The sequence below is a fragment of the Trachemys scripta genome, chromosome 2, assembly GCF_013100865.1.
Source record: "Trachemys scripta elegans isolate TJP31775 chromosome 2, CAS_Tse_1.0, whole genome shotgun sequence".
In the NCBI taxonomy this organism is placed as follows: Eukaryota; Metazoa; Chordata; order Testudines; family Emydidae; genus Trachemys; species Trachemys scripta.
Genome location: NC_048299.1, coordinates 71,139,233 through 71,161,661, shown reverse-complemented (window position 1 = coordinate 71,161,661; position 22,429 = coordinate 71,139,233). Strand labels below are relative to the sequence as shown.

General features: G+C 41.7%; 1 protein-coding gene across 2 annotated transcripts in view; it reads right to left on the bottom strand.

The window, feature by feature from the left end:
* RBMS3 (RNA binding motif single stranded interacting protein 3) overlaps positions 1-22,429 on the bottom strand; it is a 545,220-nt gene that overhangs the window by 315,547 nt on the left and 207,244 nt on the right. For both annotated transcript variants that reach the window (XM_034760833.1, XM_034760834.1), the window contains exon 4: positions 208-299. In XM_034760833.1, coding sequence (XP_034616724.1) covers positions 208-299 — 92 coding nt within the window. The remainder of the gene's footprint in view (positions 1-207; positions 300-22,429) is intronic.

Genomic DNA, 22,429 nt, shown 5'->3' with positions numbered 1-22,429 from the left:
AAAATAACTTCCATACAGAACACAGTTCTCAAGAACACTGATGAGCCAACAGACAAATAAGCATTGAAGTAAACAAGCCAGATTCCTGCCAGTTCAGATGATTTGAAAGAAAGAAACCAAACCAACCCTTGGCATTTGCACTACACAGACTGAATAACACCATCACAACACAGGGAAAGAAAGCAGAAACAAAAAACTTGCTCTTACCTTTGCCATCTGGGCCTGAACGCCATTTGCTTTAAGAGATGCTACCGCTTTCTGTGCCGCTGCTGGACTGTCAAAATCTACAAAACCATAGCCTAAAAAAAATACAGAAGTCTTCGTTAATATCTATAAACAACCTCACATTTTTTGTCAAACTCTTCTCAGATTCTTCTAACCGACTGCTCTCCTGACACTCAGCAGCCGCCACGTCTGTATTCCTTTCATCTTCACTTCCCTTAAATCAATGGTACTTAAAGAAATGGCTAGTTCTCTATCAAGGACTGCTTCAGGGAACTCTCTCTGAGCGCCCAGTTCAGCGAGGCTAGACATGGGGAGATAATCTTTCACTTTTAAAATGGCTGCTTTACAGCCCAGTTATTTTCAATAGCTTGGTTTATCAAATTAGTCAGCTGGTTTGTACAATACACTTCCTATTATTACCCTTCCCTCACTCCCCTCTGCCCCCCACACAGCCCCTGGCAATCCTTTCTTCTTTGGTGACCAGGGCTGGGATTTTCAAAGGAACATAAGAGCGTTAAGCATCCGGCTCCTATTGAATTACAGACTTTTACATTCAGATATTGAAGTGCCTATAGGTGCATATAGGTGCCTAGGGAGATTTACAAAAGCTCCCAATACTTTTAAAAATCTGCCCCAGGGCTCTTAACTCCCTTAGAGTCCTCTGAAAATATTCCAGCCCACATCTTTCTAAGACGTTACAACACAGGTATATGCTTCTTGGAGAGAGTTTACAACCACAGCTCACCTCCCTGCAGACTGCAGGGCTGAAACCAAATTGCCGGTAAACTTTAATACTATTAGCACTAGCATATTTATAGCATAACGGCTCCTCTGCCATCATCTCCATTTACTAGATCAATAAGTACAATACAGTAGGCAGCCACAAATATGTGGATTTCCTGCTGTATCAGGTTTTTTTATTTCTTTTGTCAGCCTTTCCCCTGATAATGTGTGACCACCCCCGCCTTTCCCCTATTAATGTTCTCCACCCCACTCTGCCAAAAGAGTATGTGAACACCTCACCACCCAAAGCCTGAAGACTCTTTTGATGTACATGCCTCACTCTAGGCAATGGCTAGTCCAATGTAAAAAGAATCTGTTACCCAAAGTTTCTCTCACGCTAATATCTTATTTGCCAAGTTTTAAGCTTTAAAAAAAGAAAGAAAAACAGCCAAGAGAGTTACTACAAAAAAAAAAGTACTAAGAAACTAAAGAAGGATTTTGAGGCATTGCTTTAATAACGTCCTCCATTCCTGAATCTCTCTGTTCTGTTTTCTCCTAATCTTTGTACTTTTTAAAAATTGATTTAGAACATCAGTATACCTCTAGGGAAGCCTTTGGAACAACGGTGCATTGTGACAGTATGCTCCACAACATTGCCATGAAAAAGTGCAACAGAATTCAATTATCGCTTTGGTTTTTGTTTTTAATTAACTATTTAATTTTCTCCCCTCTGGTTCCTCCTCTTCCCTCTCACTCAGCGTGTTATGCTGCAATGAACTTGTTACACCCAGCAGTGCGTTTCACAGTGCTCTCAAAAATGCTCTGCAGAGTAGCTGTGAAGTTTGTATTTCTAACTCACTAAGAAAGCCTGCTACATGAAGACACAGGGTTCTTCCTTGGATTTCTACAAAGCCTTTGTTTGCGGGGTGATACAAGTGCACAAACTCAGAGTCAAGGAGAGGAAATGGAGAATGGTTCCTGGGAGGAGACAAGAGCAGACGTAACTTCACAGTCTCACAATACAAGTCCCCTGACTTGACTCAAGCTGCCAACAGACACTGAAGCCCACCAGGAAGCCAGATACCACCATGAAAGCTTAGACAGATTGGGTATTAGGATGGCCTGGAAGGAGTATGGGAACCAACCTATTCTTAGGAGGTGGAGTACTTGTTATTGATAGAAGACTGCATCTTGCGCTCTATCTCGACATGTTCATGTCTTTGTGCAGGAGAGAAATGCTAAACCTATCTTTTAGATGTTGACACTGTAAAAACTGGGAATGGCAAAATTGGAGATTTATAGTAGGTTTATACTGCAGGATTCATGTGTGTTAGGTAAGTGATTTTTAATAAGACTGTCTACACAATGTTATACAGAAAAAAGAGAGTGTGCATCCGATTTAGTTCTACCAGTAAATTTACACTAGCATCTCTAGGTTTGGGATGTTTTGAGAGAACACACTATAGATAACAGGTATATGTAATGTAGTCAATCAATAAATAAAGATTTAAGTCAGTCCACAAGGTTTAATTGTATGAATAGCTTCTATACGCTTATTCTAATGACCACAAAATACCTGAGTGTGGTTATAGAATCATATCCTCCCATTAAAGTCAATAAGGCAAAAACTGTATGCCTTTGACCAGAGCCAGTTGTTCATTATATATACTGTACTTTCATTAATGATGTTAGTATAATTGTGAAGTTGTTATTGTTCCTTCCCTCCAGTTAATTCACATTCCAAGTACTCCTCTTATCTTCACCTCTCAACATCCCTCCACCCCACACAGAACATCAGGGCAAAATCACTGCAAAGCTGAAAAGCAATCCAAAGAGCAATCACCTACAAGCCATGTTCCAGGCTGCTTCAGCATTCAAGCATCCTTCTAAGACTTCGCAATGCTATGCAGCATAACAGCAGACATGTTAATATCCCTCTCACCATTTACGTTGGCAGTTAAAATGTAGCGTATGGCTAGATTACAAGCACTACAGCAGCACAGCTATGGTGCTGCAGCTATGCCGCAGTGTAGACATTTGCTATAGCGACAGAAGGGGTTTTTCCATCACTGTAGTAAATCCACTCCCTCAAGAGGCAGTAGCTATATCGATGGATACTGACCCTACTGGTGTCTACACTGGGGCTTAGGTTGGCCTAACTACATCTCTCAGGCCTCAGTGACTCTGCTGGTCTATTTCACTTTTGTTTATAAATGTAATCGCAGTTTCATTTTCAGGTGTCATGCACTCACAAAGTAAAGTGACTGTATATATCTTATAGAAACACCCTTCCTCTTTTACCCCCACATTCCATTCCCTACCTTTTTGCTCCTAGCCATAAACTTGGACAGTCAGCTCTCTATTTATTTCCTGTTATTCAGCACCTAGTAAAATGGGGCTCTGATGATTAATTAGGACTCCTAGCTACTACTGTCATATAAAAATGAAACAATAATAATAACGCAACAAACACAACAAATCTATTTTCACTGTTTTTTTTAAATCTCATTCCTTTTTGTTTTTAACATACTCTAAATTAAAAAATAAACAAACCACCTACTGAAAAGTTCCCTTAAAGGCTAAGGACCAAATTCATCCCTGTAAGTCCTTTGACTTCAGTGTAGTTACACCAGGATGATTTTGGCCATCCAGCACTAGAACTAAATGGGTGGGTGCCTGGTTTTATAGAATGACACGTACTACTAGCACGTAAATGCAATCACAAACAACAAGACGAGACTATCCATAATCATTGCCAATCCTTTCCTCTGAGAAATAAAAGGACTGTAATTTTCTTTGGCTTGATGCCATCAAAGCTAAATAATGAAGTTTAAGGGATACAAGCGGTGAGCCTATACCTATTGGGGGACGAAACAGCTAAGCATCAGCAAGCATAAATTTATGGATTGCTTCAGTAAGCGCTACCTGAACACACAGGCAGACACTAACCATCTATGTCTCCGATAACCTAAACAGCTGGGGGCCTCCTGGTCTCAGTTTCTCAATTCCATAATTAAGCTTGGCAGCAGGTTCAAATGAATTAAAACTGAATGTCACTGTTTCCTCAACAAATCCCTCATCCTTGTTTTTCTTACTTGTCAGAAGAAGACCAGCAGAACAGCAATTAGTGGTAAGCAGTGCAGTGAAAAAGAACCAAATATACACTAATTAGGTCACTCGCCAAACACATTCATTTCATTGGCAGATTTAATCAATGTTTTCCTGAAATGCCTTAAATCTCCTATGCTAATTTAAAGTTTTGTTATTATTGTTGCTTTAAACACAGATGGGATGCCTGGGGATTTTCAATTGCTTTTTCCAAAACCATTTCTAAATAACAACCTCTTCAAATACTGCTCCATTAATATTTAGGTTCTGGTTTTAGGAAATGGACTACATTTTGTGCCTACAAATACATTGTGCTTTTAAAACACTGCAGGTATATTTTATGTCTATTCTATGTCAAACTATGGATTGCCCCCACAAATCAGGTAGCTAGACAAAACTCTAAACATTACAAGAGTCTACCCACAATTAACTCACAAGTGGGAATCAAATAAAAGTATTCTCCCATTGGTGCACAAATACAGTTCCCATCAAGTCTCTTGGGATTTTTGCACCTACACTGCTATGAGAGTAGATCTTCTTGTATTTAAAAATCTCCGTTTGGTGTGTTACAGTAGTATTTTTGCTAATGCTGGGAGCTATGTTACTAATTGTAGTTCTAAGGGCCCAATGGGTGTAGAGAATGGTCAGCACTCTATTAGGTCAGTTCCCAAACGTGTATCATAGCAAAGGTCTATGTAGTATTTTTTCAGCATGGAAGCATTTCTTCATGGGCAGGTTGCACTGCAGACTCAGATTCTGTTTGAAATCCCTGGGCTAAACTATAGTATTTAGCCAAAATCCTGCTGTTGGCGGGTGGGCGGGGGAGTTGAATGGACACACTACACAAACAGGCCACAGGACAAGTGTTGTTTTTTGCAAAGAAACAGATACAGAGCTGCGCTGCTGCAGAGGGAGCATCAGGAAGATTTCTACTTCAGGGAGATAGAATTTCTACCTCTCCCAGAGCTCCCCAAATGCTCAGGGAGTGGAAGAATAATGCACCACAGACCTTTAAAACGTGCAGTTTACTCTTCTCAATTTGAATGCTCATGTCTGCTGGCTGCTGCATACATGGGGATGTAGCACTGGCCCCGCCCACTACCTTTTTCAGTGAGATGCTCTCAGGAACAGAACAGGCTACAATTCAGGACAGCCCTTGTGTAGGTCAGGCAAAAGGGAGGGGACTCATTACTCCCTCCCCCTTACATAGTTGCACAAGGGCTAGCAACAATCTAACTCTATGTTTCTGCAGAAAGGAACCTGTTTTCCAGGAAAGTTATAAGCTCTTCAAGCCTAATAGGTCTGGACTTTATCTTTTATCTTTTTTTCAAAAATCATCAATAAAATCAAAAGGGGGGTAACCAAACAAAACAAAAATACAAAACCGTACGTCAATGTAACATTAAAGTCACAAATTGAAAGCTTAAAAACTAAGGAAATGATCAAGTGAAGGTTCTCAAAATAATGCTAATTCATCCACATTGCACCTGTGTAATGTAAATTAAAAATGTGTGCCTGAATACTAATATTTGTTGTTCCATGTACTCCATAAAAATAGAAGATGTGCAAAAAATCTGTACTAAAGTTACTATGAAAAACTTAACTCTTTAATTTCCTGTCTTTCCACCCTTTACATTCCTGGCTGAAATCCTGGCCTCACTGAAGTCAATGCCAAAACTCCCACAAAACCCCTGAATGGGAAAAAAAAAAGTGATTTAGGTTGCAAAGTTTGGCAATAACAGTTTTATTGTTGACTACATAATTGTCATTCTGCCCCCTGGTCTATACATCCTTTGCACTGAACGAGGCAGGGGATCTATAAAAATATTATTTACTTAAAAACTGTATCGTAATGAATATGCACAAGAGGGCAGAATAAAGGTAAAATAAAAGGGCAATAGTAATTCTAGATTTCCTAACTTTTAAGTGCATAGTTTTGCAACCTTAATAACATTATTTTAACATAGTTGTTTCAATGTGTAATTTCCTAGGCTTTTTTGTTTTTAAAGAAAGAATAGCAAATATGGCAGGCGACCAGCTTGGCTTAACAGTGAAATCTTCGGTGAGCTTAAACACAAAAAGGAAACTTAGAAGAAGTGGAAACTTGGTCAGATGCTTAGGGAGGAGTATAAAAATATGCTCGAGCATGCACGGGTGTAATCAGGAAGTTACAAAAGTACGGATTGGATGAATGGACTATAAGGTGGATAGAAAGCTGGCTAGATTGTCAGGCTCAACAGGTAGTGCTCAACGGCTCAATGTCTAGTTGGCAGCTGGTATAATGCGGAGTGCCCCTGGGGTTGGTCCTGGGGCCAGTTTTGTTCAACATCTGTATTAATGATCTGGATGATGGGATAGATTGCACCCTCAGCAAGTTCGCAGATGACAGTAAGCTGTGGGGAGAGGTAGATACACTGGAGGGTAGGGATAGGGTCCAAAGTGACCTCCACAAATTGGAGGACTGGGCCATAAGAAATCTGATGAGGTTCAACAAGTAATGGTCTCAAGTTGCAGTGGGGAGGTTTAGGGTGGATATTAGGAAAAAATTGTCACTAGAAGGGTGGTGAAGCACTGGAATGGATTACCTAGGGAGGTGGTGGAATCTCCTTCCTTAGAGGTTTTTAAGGTCAGGCTTGACAAAGCCCTGGCTGGGATGATTTAGTTGGGGATTGATCCTGCTTTGAGCAGGGGGTTGGACTAGATGACCTCCTGAGATCCCTTCCTACCCTGATATTCTATGATTCTATGAAGGACAAGTGCAGAGTCCTGCACTTAGGACGGAAGAATCCCATGCACCGCTACAGGCTGGGGACCGACTGGCTAAGCAGCAGTTCTGCAGAAAAGGACCTGGGGATTACAGTGGATGAGAAGCTGGATATGAGTCAGCAGTGTGCCCTTGTTGCCAAGAAGGCTAACGGCATTTTGGGCTATATAAGTAGGGACATTGCCAGCAGATCGAGGGAAGTGATTATTCCCCTCTATTCGGCATTGGTGAGGCCACATCTGGAGTAGTGTGTCAAATTTTGGGCCCCCCACTATAGAAAGGAGGTGGACAAATTGGAGAGAGTCCAGCGGAGGGCAACAAAAATGATCGGGGGTTAAGTTACATGACTTATGAGGCGAGGCTGAGGGAACTGAGCTTGTTAGTCTGCAGAAGAGAAGAGTGAGGGGGGATTTGATAGCAGCCTTCAGCTACCTGAAGGGGGGGTTCCAAAGAGAATGAGTTAGGCTGTTCTCAGTGGTGGCAGATGACAGAACAAGGAGCAATGGTCTCAAATTGCAGTGGGGGAGGTTTAGGTTAGATATTAGGAAACACTATTTCACTAGAAGGGTGGTGAAGCACTGGAATGGATTACCTAGGGAGGTGGTGGAATCTCCTTCCTTAGAGGTTTTTAAGGTCAGGCTTGACAAAGCCCTGGCTGGGATGATTTAGTTGGAGATTGGTCCTGCTTTGAGCAGGGGGTTGGACTAGATGACCTCCTGAGGTTTCTTCCAACCTAATCTTTTATGATTCTATGAAAAGGTAAACAAATTATATTATGTGCAAGTATGAACCCCCCCCCTATATATATATATAACTAGATATAAAACTGCCATGCTTTTCCGGTCTGCTATCTTGGGTCTTTCCAAGTGCTAGCTCCCATTAGAAAGCGTAAAATCTTGGATTTTCAATGGTATAAAGCGCCAAAATTCTCTTTCAGGCCCTCTAGAATTGTTAAATATCATACCTTAAACCTAGGATTGACATAAAACTGAATACATTGCTCTTCTTGGGCCTTCAATAGGTGTAATTTTGAGACGAAATTTCTGTATTTGGGGGAAAGAAGGATAGATCTCTGACAGGTTGATTTTTTTCCTTAAATTACTTTTTGAAGTTGCTTGAAGGTTTGGAAAGTGAAAAGCTCTCCTGGCAGAAGGGTATGTGGCATGATGAATGGGGACACAAGCATGGGGAAGGGTAGGAGTCAAAGTTGCACAAAACACTGTGAAGCCATGTACTAAAATGTATCTTACACATGGATCTGTAACTTATCACATGGATATCACCATGACACATGTATATATTAGAGCTGTAAAAAACCTCATATAGTTTATTCAACAAAAATGCAGTTTTGGGTCAACCAAAAGTATTTGTGAATTTGACATGAATCCCCCAAATAGTTTCATCCCCCAAAAATCTGTGTGGTGGGCTAGATTCACAAGGTGACTTAGATGCCATTCACAAAACCAGGAGGAGGTGAAAGTGGAGTTGGTGCCAGTGTCTTCCTCCTTCTACCCAAAGCCCCATGGTTAGAGCACTCACCTGAGATGTAGGAGCCCCAGGTTCACAAGTCTCCACTCTGCCTGATTTGGAGCAGGGATTTTAATGTAGGTCTCCCACATTGCAGGTGAGTGCCCCAAATACCGGACTGTTAGGTAATCTTGGTGGGTCTCTTTCAATCTTTCCTGGTGAAATGGCTCCACTAGCCACTGAAGCAGAGATTGGAACCCAGGTGTCCCCCACCTCCAATGTGAGTCCTCTCATTCTCACACTCTCTCTCTGGTCCAATGACTAGTTAATTATTTATATACAGCGGAACAGCTTCAGCAAGAGAGACCGAGAGAGACTCAACCCAAATTACTCTGTAGTCCAATGGTTGGGGCGCTCACCTGCAACGTAGGAGACCTACATTAAAATCCCTGCTCCAAATCAGGCAGGGTGGTGACTTGTGAACCTGGGGCTCCCATATCCCAGATAAGGCAGTATTCTAACCACGGGACTATAGAAAAGGGACTGTACCACTACGTCCTCCTATGGTGGTTTTGTGAAAGGCATCTCACATTTTTGTAGCTTGTAATTAAAAAAAAAAAAAAAAAAACTGTTAAAAATGCCTGGACTAGACCTGGAATGATTTTCCTGGCAGTTTTTTGTTTCTTCAAGAAAAGCAAAAATATTTTATTTAGTTTCAGGTCAATCCAAATGTTTTATTTGTGAGGGTTTTTCAGTTCAACCAGTAAACCAAACAATGATTTGCACAGCTTTAGTGTTTATGTTTATATGCCTTGGTGTGCTACATGCACACCCACAAACATATATATATATATATACACACACACACACACTTTATATGTGTATATATATATATATATACACACGCAAAATCTTCTATGCATAGACAGGCAAATAGATAACTGCCACAGTAAGCCATTTCCCCTTCCCCATTTACATGCAACCATTTCTGTTCCATGAGGGCTGAATCCATCTGTTTAGTTGTTAAATTTGCTTTTGCCTTGCATTTAGCTAGAGTGTCACTTAAAAGGTAATGTTCATTTCAACAAGCAGGTAGGCTACATAAAAAGTGATTATACAATAATTTACTATGCAAATTTCAGTGATTGTTTTATGCACACTGGATAAAGAATCAAATTAAAGTCTTATAACCCTTGGAAAATTAGAGTTAGCAAGCAAAGAGGGTGATTTGCCCTTGAACACAAAATTACTTAAAGCAGAGTTTTTGCACTGTTCACACAAGACTAGAGCCATAAAAATACCATGGATACCACAAAGACAGCAACTGTAAAATACCGGTACTTTAAATTATTAAAAATTTCTGCCTTTTAAAAAAGTTCCTGGTTACTACAAAGTGGTGAATCATCACATTTTAATTAAAGAAACTGATATATAGTCAGAAGAAAATAATTGCAAAGGGAGAATCTTAAATGCAGCAAAGAAAATGAAGAGTAAACATAGTCTTTTCATTAAAGATAGCTCCCAAGAGATACATCTACATTGATAGTACGCAACGTGCAGCTGAAATTTTTGTTTGCTTTAGCTTGATATGGAAATATGGAACATACCTATCACTTTGATTATGGTTCAGCCCTTTTTTAAATCTTTAATTCTCTTCAACTCTTTTATAACAGAACTAGAGAAAAATAAAACCGTAAGCAACGAGAAGCCAGATTTTTACAAATGTGTGTGCAAAAATATTCCTACAATTGAGTGCCTAATTTGTGCATTCAATTACTGTGAATTAAGTTGGGTATATATGAATGCAGATGGCTAGTTAGTTTTACAACTGAACATTTGCTTTACCTAATTAATGCACACAGTTGTGATTACTGCATGCACAAAATAGGCATAGAGCTTCTCAATGTCTTACCTCATATTTTAAAATGTTGCTAAACTGGAAGGTTTTGAAAATCCAGCAAGTGTAAAGTAATAATACAAATAGACCCATAGAATTTAGGTATATAGAAAAGTAAGAAAATAAGATTCATCCAAAAAGTTTCATAAGAATAAATTTGAAAAATAATCATCCAAAAATAGATATTTCATGGGAACAGACATTAGAAAATAAATAATCCTAAAAAAGAGAGCAGGAGTGATAGTGGACATTATAGCTGAAATGAGCTTTTAGTCAAATACGGTAGGAACAAAAACCAATCACAGTATATATGGATCAAGGAAGTTACATGGCACTAGGCTACTCCTCAAAGTCTACGCAGGGTAACTGGCATCTGCAGAAGACTGACAGACAGGAGAGAATTCTGACAAAAAGCAACAAAAGTGATGAGGGCCCTGTGACAGAGTGCAGAGGTGAGCCTTCACTCTGATCACTCAGATGTTAATTAGTTCCCCCTGTAGAAAGCTGACAGAGGTAATTAGACAATCAGGCTGGCCGGCTGGATGGGATAAGAAGCCAATTAGCCCATCAGCCCAGAGCTGATAAGAAGGCAAGAAGGAAGTTCCAACGGCAGCGTAAGAAAGGGGTCTAGGGCTGGGTGACCCCAGTTGCACAGAGACATCAAGAGAAGCAGGCCTCTGTTCCCCTTAGGTCCTGGGGAGAGGGCCAAAAAATGCAGTTGGTGCTGTAAATAGACTGTTGCATGGGGATTGTTGTAGAAATGCTAGAAGGAATTTAAAATAAAGGGCTATGGTGAAGGCACAACCACTGAGTCCTTGCAGTTTCTGAGGGGAAGAAAGCAGGAGAGAAGCCACGCTCCAGGACACACCTATATAATATTTATTTATGAGGCAAGAGTAAAATAACTAAGGCCCTAATCCTATGAAACTTCAATGGGACAACTCAGAGTGGGTAAAGTTAAGCACATGCTTAAGTCTTCATAGGATTTTGGTTTAAATACGTATAGACTAATGGTAACCATATACAGGTATGTGAACAATGTATACAACGGCAAAGTATAGGAACCATTTAGAGACATCACAGGAGCGTAGATATGATTAGATAAAACTGAACAAAAGACAAATTTCAGAAATATTTTCTGATATTCTGCTAACAGTGAATCTTCCAAAGTGAATGGTGAAAATCCCATTGCTTGAGTAACTTAAAACTAGATTGAATAAAGCACTCAAGAAAATACTATAGTATAAACTCTGTATTGGCAGGTATGGACCAGGTGAGCTAAACAGTCTTTTCCATCTTTAACTTCTCTGATTCCTCTTCCTGCTAGGTTGCATTGATCAGCTGTCAAAATCAAATAGGAAGATGAATTCTTTTTAGCCAGAAATGGTTGTCACAGCTTTAAGAATGTAATACAAACCAACGTTTTATGATGGGTATTTAACCTAAAAGGTATTTTATATTTTAAAAAGGGTAAAATAAGAATGGACAAAAACCTTCACCCAAAACTTGAAATGAATCTCGGACTTTAAAGATTGTTAAAAGTTTGATTAATTTTTTGAACAAGTCTTTTTCATTTTCATTCATCTCTTCACTTCTTGATTCCAGACATGACCAGAAGTTGAAGTTCTGTAATACCACAAGAAAGACTATTTTCATGATATTTCCAGCCAGCAGGAAACACTGCCACTGTCACGTGAAAGTTTTGTTCTTATGAGGTTTCATATTTGGTTTAGCAGACTCAAGAGATTAATTTAGCTTGGATAATGTTTAGGTATGATCTGAATTAAACCTCCTGAGATTTCTCCATCACTTACTTCAGAGCTGTGTGATGCTGCTTATAAAACCAGTATACAGAAGCAATTTAGGAAAAATTTTCAGCCACATTCTGCACTAATATATCAGTTTTGTGCATATGAGTTAGTCAAAAATGGTAAAAACAGGATGTCAGTGGAAGTTTGGGATTCACTGTATGGCAGGGAATATTGTAATATTGAAAAACAAACAAAATCAAAATCCTGTAGTGGTCAGGTCATCCAGCAATACAATGAGATTGGATCCAATTCCATTGTGCAAAGAAGAAAGCTGTTCGGTACCAACATCATCTGCTGCTCCTGGTCTACTCTGCAATTAAACGTTTTTTTCTCTTTCCCATATTGTTGGGTCGTCAAGCTTTGATAACATTAAACAAGTAAGAATACAAGTGATCAGGAAGAAATAGTTCTAATAAAGCATCTTCCCTTGATGAATTAATTTTCATTTTCAAGATGTTTTTAAAAGAAAAAAAAAAGCTTATTGAGCAGCTTTCAGGAAATTTTAAAATAATGACGAGCATACCATTATCTAGGTTACTTTGGAGGGAAGATGCTTGAATCCTGAAATGATTTTAATTAAAGAGAGGCATCCATTTTAAAAACACGGTACACCAGTTTTGAGAGACTGGGCCATGGACTTGTAGTACAGTCAGTAATATGAAGAGTACGGCAATTTAAGTTCCTTATGCAAACCACTTGCCATTCAGAAGAATAAGGAGGACTTCAGAAAGGGCAGGAATGTAAAATCCCAGGATAACACTTTCTCCAAAACTGAAATATATTTTCTTCAGACCACTCTGCCAATTCTGGCACACCAGCCTCTGCTATAGTAAACATTTTGAATGCTGTGTCAAAAAGCCCATATTACAGCACAGCAACATTCATGCTCCCTCCAGGTTTTGGTTGTAAACCCCCTTACACAGAGCTGAATTATATTTGTGCTAAAATATGATTGGACTTGGTTTATAAGGTCTCTAACCCAAAATTAATGCGGCACTTGATTTTAAACTAGATGCTTACCCAGTTACCACATTGTAAATTTCCCCTTCCAGCCACATCCCCCCTTTTTTTTTTAAACAAGTCCACATATTTATACATAGTTATAGCTGGAAATTCTGAGATACCCCAGAAAGGGTTATTGTTGTTCCAGACTGCAAGTAGCAGAAGAAATCCCACAAGAAACTTATTCTCAAAATGTCCAGTCCACTTTTTCAGGTCCAAGAGGAGTATGACAATTCAGATAAGGTGCAGATGAAGTGCCTTGAAATTCTGGGTGCTTATCCAGTCTCAATTTTTTTTAAATCTCCCGTTGTCCTGAGGTTCCTCAAATAAAAGGACACAATCAGTAGTAAAGTAAAGTAAATTAAAGTAAATTAATAACGTTTCTGGCTAACGTGAAATGTTCTTCTCTTTGCTTGGTTTAAGTTGTTAGTTCATGTTATTTTAACACTATAAATATATGACCACGTGTTTGATCCTGAGGGAGTTGGGGGTTGGGACCTAACTCATTAGAAACAATGTTTCTTCTGCACATGGACCAACATGTAGGGCTTTTGGCCTCCTAAGACACAGCAGAAGTCACTTCCACAGCTAGCCTTCACATAAGGGGATATGGGATGATACTGAGCATGTCCTCTATAGTTGGAGGTGTAGCCAGATGGTCCACACACAGGGCGGATCAATATAGCCAAAGTGACATGTCGTATCATGGCAACAGGTTGCACCGAATGATCTTACTACTCCACATATCTTGCAACAGCGTGCTTACGGATTCCTTTTCTCAGCCCTCCTTTGTTCTAGCACTTTAGACCTTTTGCTCAGTGACAGTTGTTTAATAAAGGAGCAAACTTATCAGCCAGAATTGCCAATGAAAGGCCAAATAAAATACACTGGATAGTAACTTTACCTCCTGAGCCTAATCGCGGAGGACCAGGGTACACATTTCCATGCTAAAATAATATAAAAAATAAGTACACCAGTGTCTTAGATGTGTGTACTGAACATATGACACCATACTATTTATACGGTGCCTTCCATCCAGAAGGATCTTAGAAATCTTAATAAAGATATATAAGAAAATTATTTCGCCCACAATTGTAAGGAAATGCCTTGCAGGGTAGAATGAAGGTATTTGTTTATACCAGTACCGAGCAGCACTGTACAACAGCTTAGGACATAAAGTGAAGAATATTATCTGCAACTAAAAGAGTACAGGGAATTTATGAAGTCAGAATACTATTCCCCAGGCTGGAATTTTGCCAGGTCCCAGAGATCATAGGCCATATAAGCAGACACAATGCACACATTGTAAAAGAGAGATTTTTCAACACCCAGAAGCACCTGCATGTACAGAACATGTTGAACTGTAAAAAAAATAATCTGCCAACATCCTAAAGCAACACAACAGTTTCTGCCAAAAAACTCAACAGTGAAGCCAAACAGATCATCTTCCATACCCCTGTATCTGGGTTTCATGTTGGCCACTGGCTTAACAATGCTAGTTACGGTGGGCTATGTGCTTACAGGAACATTAAACATCAAAGGGATTGTAGGGTGACTCTTACTTAGACACCAGATAAGGGGTTTCAGTGTGAAGCTGTGTAAATTTTTTAAGACTGAATAGGGTTACCATTCGTCCGGATTCCCCCGGACATGTCCAGCTTTTTGAGCTAAAAATATCATCTGGGGGGAATTTGTAAATGTCCGGACAGCCGGCCGGATGGTGCCACTTACATGGGGCTCCGGCAGCCAGAGAGAGCCCCTCCTTCGCTTCCCCTGCAACAGAGATCACTCCCTCCCTCCCTGCATTCGCAGATTGCCTCCGGCAGTCTGGAGCTCCTCCCCCGCTCCTCCTCCCCTGCTGCCCAGCGTGCCGGGACAAACGGCTCAGATCGTTCCTGAGCAAGTTCACAGAGACATTAGGCGAAGGCCAACAACAAGGGGGCCAGGGGGTCGGAGAAGGGGCAGGGAGGTTTTGGATGGGGCAGTCAAGAGATGGGGGGTCGGGAGTTCAGGGGGGGCTTTTGGGGCGGTGGATAAGGTTTTGGGCAGTCAGGGTACAGGTAGGGGGTAGGGTCCTGGGAGGCAGTTGGGGGGGGGGGGCTGGGGGGGGGGGGGGGAGGGGACAGGAAGGGGGGGGGGGTGGGGGGTTCGGGGGGCAGGGCTGTCAGGGGTCAGAAGTGCGGAGACGGATCAGAGCAGTCAGGGGACAGGGAGCAGAGGGATTTAGATGGGTCGGGAGGTCTGGGGGGGGGGGCTGTCGGGGGTGGGGGGTGGTTGGATGGGGCGTGGGAGTTCCAGGGGTCTGTCAGGGTACAGGTAGGGGGTAGTGTCCTAGGGGGCCAGTTAGGATGGGGGGAGGGTCTCAGGAGGGGGCAGTCAGGGGACAAGAGGCAGGGAGGCTTAGGTAGGGGGTGGAGTCCTGGGGGGTAGTTAGGAGCAGGGGTCCCAGGAGGAGGCAGTCAGGGGACAAGGAGCGGGGGGAGGGTTGGGGGTTCTGAGGGGGGGGAGTGGGAGGGGCAGGGGCGGGGCTAGGTCAGGATGGGGGCGGGGCTCCTCCCATCCTCTTTTTTGCTTGCTGAAATATGGTAACCCTAAGACTGAATATCTGATTTATGTCAACTGCAAGAATTAGCCAGAAGAGTATTTGGCCTCCATGGTCATGCTATCTTTAGGGTATGAATATTATATGATAAATACAACAGAAGCGGTTTGTTTTATTGCTGATCCATTAACCTGCAAACACTACCCTCGCCTCTATCATGGTCTGGAAACAGATAGACAGGCAGGAGGAAGAGGATAAGGTGCCAACTGCTTCAAAACTTTAGAAAAGCAAGAACTGGATTGAATGGAGTCTTCTAAAGAAAAGTTTCTGTGCACTATGGGACAAATATCCTGTTTCCATTACTCAGGGCAAGAGGATCAGCTGCATTCCTCTACACCCATTTCACCTTCTTATGAGGCACTTTCTTACTAAGTAGTAGAGGACTGCTAGCTTCCAAAGAATTGCATTACATCAGGGAGACCTTGTCACGGATAAGGAAACAGACAATTTGTAAGAAAAATAAACCCTCCTCTATTCAAATGATCACACGTCATTCTATGCATTGACATGTATCATAGCTTATTGCACTTGTTTTATGTGCTAACCGATGGAATCTAGTTTCTCTTGGAAAAGTCAACATTTTAGTGTATGAAATGAAAATTAGGAAAGTCAGCTCATAACTAAAAAATAAACTCTATGTTTAATTGCTTAAAATGAAGCCACGGAAGGCTAAACATCTGGGCTTTCTGGAGAGCATCCCAGATATTGCATGTAACACCAAAGCTTTTCATCACTACCTCCTCTTAAGGACTGGAATAAAGTGATCCCACCTAATATTTGTTGTGCGTGTCTGCAGAATACCACAGAAATGTGTCATTTAGATTGTCAGATTTTTGAGAAAGGGCTGTTTTTATTATATGTATGTAGAGAGTGCAGCACAAGGGGGGGGTTGACTTTGGTTGGGATCTCTAGGAATTACTGAAATACAAATAATAATTCTGTGGTAGCGGCAGCCACACCACAGATGGACTGTAAGAGAAGTCTCTTAGTGTGGGATTTTCAAAAACACTTTACTAAGTCAGGTATACTACTAGACCTGTTGGAAGTCAGTGGGACTTGTGCTCACTTAAGCACTTTATATAAAAAGACAAATGGCTGGGGTTTTCCAATTTTGTTTTCCACTTTCAAGTTGCTCAGTTGTCAAGTTTTGGAATCGGTATCAGATAGGCTCCATTTGAACCACAAGTTATTGGGTTTTAGTCAGGAAATACTGGGAGAAATTCTATAGCTGGTTCTATGCAGGAGGTCAGACTAGATGGTCACAGCGCTCCCTTTTTAACTCAGAATCTATGAACTGCAAACCAAAAATGTACAGAACAAGGTCACTGGAAAACTGTTGAACCAGTACAAAGTTTCAAGAGCTAGAGGCAAAGGTATAACAATTAGAGCCACAGTATACAGTGCAAGATGCCCTTACACAACTCAAAAATACTAGACAATGCTAAAACAGAACTATCCTTAATAGACAACGGCTCCCTAGAGCTTTCTATATTCACAGCCAAGCAAAATGGTTCTGACTGGGGAGACAAGAAACAAAGACTTCTGCCATATCTCTTGAGGCAGACACAATCTAAGAGACTGGCACCATAATGGAGCAAAGTGATGATGTACACCTCCTTACAACAAACAACTCATGGCTATGATACCATCAGGAATGGTATAAAGAAAATTGAACATTTTACTTAAAATTACAGCTGTATTACACCTCTACCCCGATATAACGCTGTCCTCGGGAGCCAAAAAATCTTACCGCGTTATAGGTGAAACCGCATTATATCAAACTTGCTTTGATCCGACGGAGTGCGCAGCACCACCCCCCCGGAGCACTGCTTTACCGCATTATATTCGAATTTGTGTTATATCGGGTCGCGTTATATCGGGGTAGAGGTGTATTTCTTACTGTGTCGGGGTATACCAGACCCTCTGAGGCCCTCTGCTGGAGACCTTGTTGTCCTGCCACAGCCCGCCCCCAAAAAAGGGCAGTGGAGAGGTCCTCCAAGCTGCCTAGAGTGGCTGTGTGGGGGACAGTCAAATAGGGCCCAGCAGCCTAATATAAGAAGAGCTGCAGGGCCAGAGGGAGTTCAATTCCTTGCTGGAGCTGTCGGAGTGTGGATGGTGTGTGGCTGGCTGATGCAGCTGCAGAACCCCAGACAGGGCAGCACTGCCAGAAGCCAGGGAGAGCGAGAAGGAGCCCTGACCTGATTGTTGAGACACTACAGAATCCCTGGACTGGGACCTGGAGTAGTGGGTGGGCCACTGGACACTGAGGCATCCCAAAGGGGTAACTGAGCTATAGTGGCCCAGCTGGAGAGCTGTAGCCAGGAAGCCCCAAGAGGGCGAAGACATTGTCTCCAGGGAGGAAGCCCTGGGGCTCTGCTCTATCCCAGCGCAGGGACAATCTGAGAGAATGCGCAGGCGCACACACTTGGCCAAGGGGGTGCTCACCAGAGGTGAGTGCACCTTGTTACACTGGCACTAAGAGTGAGGAGTGGGGCCGACCCCTGAAACAAGGGGACAATGGGGGAGTTGGTAAGGCTGCTGGCCCAGCAGCAGCACAGCACTACTGAAACTCAGGGGGGCATTAGTTGTAGCGCAACATGAGGTGCTGCAGTCTACTTAACAGCAGCAGGCTATACTCCTGGAGGTGTTTCAGCTCCAGCAGCACTGGCAGCAGCAGGAGCAGCAATTCCAGGAGGCTTTGTTGCAGCGACTAACTAGCTCAGCCGCCTCAAACCAGTTGAACTCAGGGATACCACTGGCCAAGCTGGGGTCGTATGATGATCCGGAGGCCTGCTTAGTCACCTTTGAGCGGGTAGCCACAACCGCTGCTTGGGATAAAGACAACTGGGCCACTCGTCTGGCCCCATTCCTGTCCAGGGAAGCTCAGGCGGCTTACTGGGCTCTAGATGACGAAGCGGTGAGAGATTATCGGACAGTGAAGGCTGCCATACTCAACTGCCTGGGAGGATCCCCAGAAACCTACCGGTGCAGGTTCCACTCAGAGCCTTTTGCTTCAGGGGCTTGCCCCAAGGGCTGGGGCCCAATGCCTTAAAGACTGGGCCATCTGATGACTACGCCCTGAGGTCCACACAAGTGCGGAGATCATAGAAGTGATAGTCTTAGAGCAGTACCTAGACATATTGCCAATGTCAATTCAAACATGGTCTTGATGGTGTGCAGGCACGTGCCCTCGGCCAAGGGGATGGTCGTGAGAGGGAATACACCCCGTTAACACTTGCATAGAAATATTCTGCAGTTGCTGGCCATTTCTCCTTCTGTTCTAACAGATTTTCTTTCCTGTTTCAGAAATACTGGCACCTCAGATGCTTGATGAGAGGCTGTGCTTCAGTTTCTCCATTTTCCCTTTTGGCCTTGTTTATTTCCCTTCTGACAATGAGCTCTTCCCTCCTATTCTGTCCTTATATGATCTTCTAATCTGCTCAGCAGAGAGGCCAACAACAGAATGGGCAGGAAAATTGAACTACTCTGTCAACCAGTGGTCCAGTTCAGGGTTGAAGCACACTAGTGGGGCAGTGTGAGAAAACTTGTGCTCTCACTGCCTGTGTTGTACCTGTTCTTTGCATAAACCAAAGACTTTAGTCCCCAAGGGTACTGAAGCTGCATCTTTCACAAGTATTATGTTATCTCTCTCACACACATGGAAACACACAGAGTACAGATTTTCAACCCTGGAAAATTTCAGAGTAGTATTAAAATCCCAAATTCTACCACCTTTGTCTGGAGATAAATGAATTACCTCTCAGGCAACCATGAAGAAGTGTTACTAGAGGCTTAAGTCTCAATTTGTTCGCTGCCATAGGACTTCATGTCAACATGCAGCCTACAGTAGGAAACATAACACAAACAAATATATCTCTGTCTTATCCCATTCCCTACTCATTCAATGCCAAACATTTCCCAATCTAAACCCAAGAGACTTCCCAAGAGAGATCAGATCATTTTCACTGTGAGCCAGGGACATCTGAAACAAGAATACACATAGTAATGCCAGGAAAAGTATTTTCAGCCAATAATTCTGTTTTTTATTTTTCTCATTTCCTCAAGTGTTTTCCTACCCTCACCGCTCTGTCCTCATTGTGAAGGACAGGGGAACCACTACCATTACTATTACTACTATTTGCAATTAAGGCATAAGAGTATCAGGAAAACAGCTACTTCTTGACTTTTTGCTATGCTTTGGTCATGAAAAACATAGCACAAACAACAGGAAGCCCTTACAGTTAAGAGTAATTATCCAGTTTGAAAGTTTTGATTCAATAATAAAATGTGAAGAAACAAAAAAAAACCTTTAAAGCATGTATATTATTTTCTAACGCATTTTAAAATTAATGTGCTGCTATGTATAAAAAATCATAGCCCATGAAGTCACGTCCCTTTTTCTCATAATGATGGACAGTGTTCTATGGTAGAGTGCAAGCTTTTTCAAACATTATTGTATATATGCATTGTAAAATGTATTTTCACACACACACACACACACACACACACACACCTACCTACCTTTGTATATATAAAACTACAGTGTAAAATTCTTTGTTGGGACAAATTGGATCATATTACATAAAGCATGCATGCGTACACACACATAGATATATGGAAAACTCAACTCAATCTTAACTATGAAGTCAAAACCATAGTCTTCATAATACATACACACTATCACCAAAACCCAAGTGATTCTTGGATCTAGAATAGTACACTAAAAACACAGACCGCACATTGCACAATAGTGGGACAGCGAGGGGAAAGTATGTCCAAGGACATCAGGGTACACATCCTTTACTTGCAACCCAACCCACGGAATTTCACCCACATAGAACAGATGAATCCTTGGTATTTAAAGCTCTCCCCCCTTTGCGTTTTTCTTAAACCGAATTTTTCTGCTTATATCTAAGCCCAGGAAATAAGCCAGAAAATGCAACCTTTTCTCTGTGTATCACATATGGTTTCATTCAATAGGTATTTCACTCATCTTTAATAATATCAATGATCACCCTTCTAGTTTTCTCGTCTTTTTTCAGACAAACCTCAAATAGGTCAATGCAAAGACTCCTCATTTCCACGGAGAATCAAACCAACTTCCTTAACCTTTCCTCATAACTTAAATCATTTAAGCCTGTTTTCATTGTTACTGCTTTAGGCTGTACCCTCTCAAGGGCAGCTACACTCTCTTCCTTCAAAGATATGGTGACCTGCATTTTACATGGTACTTAAGAGGTTCCCAAATCTCTTCAGACCAGGCAAAGAATGCTGCTGGTCTTTGAGACAGATGCCCCAGGGAAGGGTAAAATGAGAGGAAGAGAATTATAGTAACTTTATATCTCTAAAACCTGATTCCTAGCAGCAGATCAATAATAGCCAACTGTGGCAGGGAAATCTGCATTAGCTTTGCAGTTCTGCCATTAGAATAGAGGTTACTGTAGACTTCAGAACAGAGGAGTCTAATACTGTAACAGGATGAAGGTAAGGAAGAGGGAGGAGTGGTGAGACAGAGGGATAGGACAACATGTGAGCCTCTTCTTCCTATGAGAAGAAAAGTCTTCAAGGTTTTCAAATTACCTGCTTCTCAACTGAACCTTCCAGCTTACAACCTTAAGTCCCACCTCTCCTAGCAACAGTTACTGTGTACGATATAAGGCAAGTTTTTGCTTCCCGGCATTAGTAACACCACACCAAGTGTTAAGGCCCCGATTCAACAAGTTGCTTAAGCATGTGCCTAACTTCAAGCTATGTATTTGTTAACTACGTTGCTGAAATGGGGCCTAAAAGACAATAGATACAAAGTATCAGAGGGGTAGTCTGAATCTGTAAAAAGTAGCAGAGGGTCCTGTGGCACCTTTAAGACTAACAGAAGTTTTGGGTAATAGATACAAAGACTCCCAGCTCATTTCCGTTAAGGCTTTTTAAAAGCCAATGGTTTGTTACAAGCAAAGCTATAAATATTTTAGTCATAGTCAGCTTTTAAACATGTGTATCAAGGTGATACGGGAGGGCGGCATCTGTGGGTTGTTTCCTGTGAGAAGATGAGCACCCTTAACCTCCAGCCTCTTTACAGGAATGTGCCCCAGAATTAGCACTGAGAAATGCCAACAGCACCAAAAGAAAGCATACATTTCTCAGACTGTACCTGACAGCCACTCCTCAGGAAATTCTCATGGCTCACTGCTTATGTCAAGCAAAGGATTGGGCCTACAGATGTCTCCCAACAGAAACAGCAGTTTTGTAGTGACAATATCAGAAAATGACACGCCAATACAGTTGAAAAAGCCTGGCTACTACACCAGGGTCAAGGACAGAAATCCATGCAAAAAAAAAGATTAGTTGATCAGTAAATCTGAAGAATCATTGAAGTGGTATGTGCCAATCCCAGTTTTTGGGAAGGCACCAAAGCAATAACAAAATCAAGCCAAAATATATAAAAACTGGCACATTGTGCTGCATCAGTAAAGTCTTCAGGTCCCTCCTGGTACATGCTATTTTTTCAGCATGTCTTTGGGATCCTTGCTGAGGGGTATTTATTATTCTTGAGTGTTTTCTTTTTCCTGATGCAGTTTTTAGCACTTACTCATCTTGAGTTTTTTACTGGTGTTGCCAATGTAACTTAGTAGGTGCCAGGTGAAATTTTTAGGCACAGCCACGTCTTTAACATGATCAGTGACTTGTAAATATTTTCACTCCTATTACAGGTAGCCTGTGCAGTTGTTCTTTTTTCCTTTTAGGTCCACTGGCATTTCACAACTCTATTACTTTCATTATCCAGGTCTCCCAGGTGCTACAATCAAATAATAATAATATCACCCCAATATAGA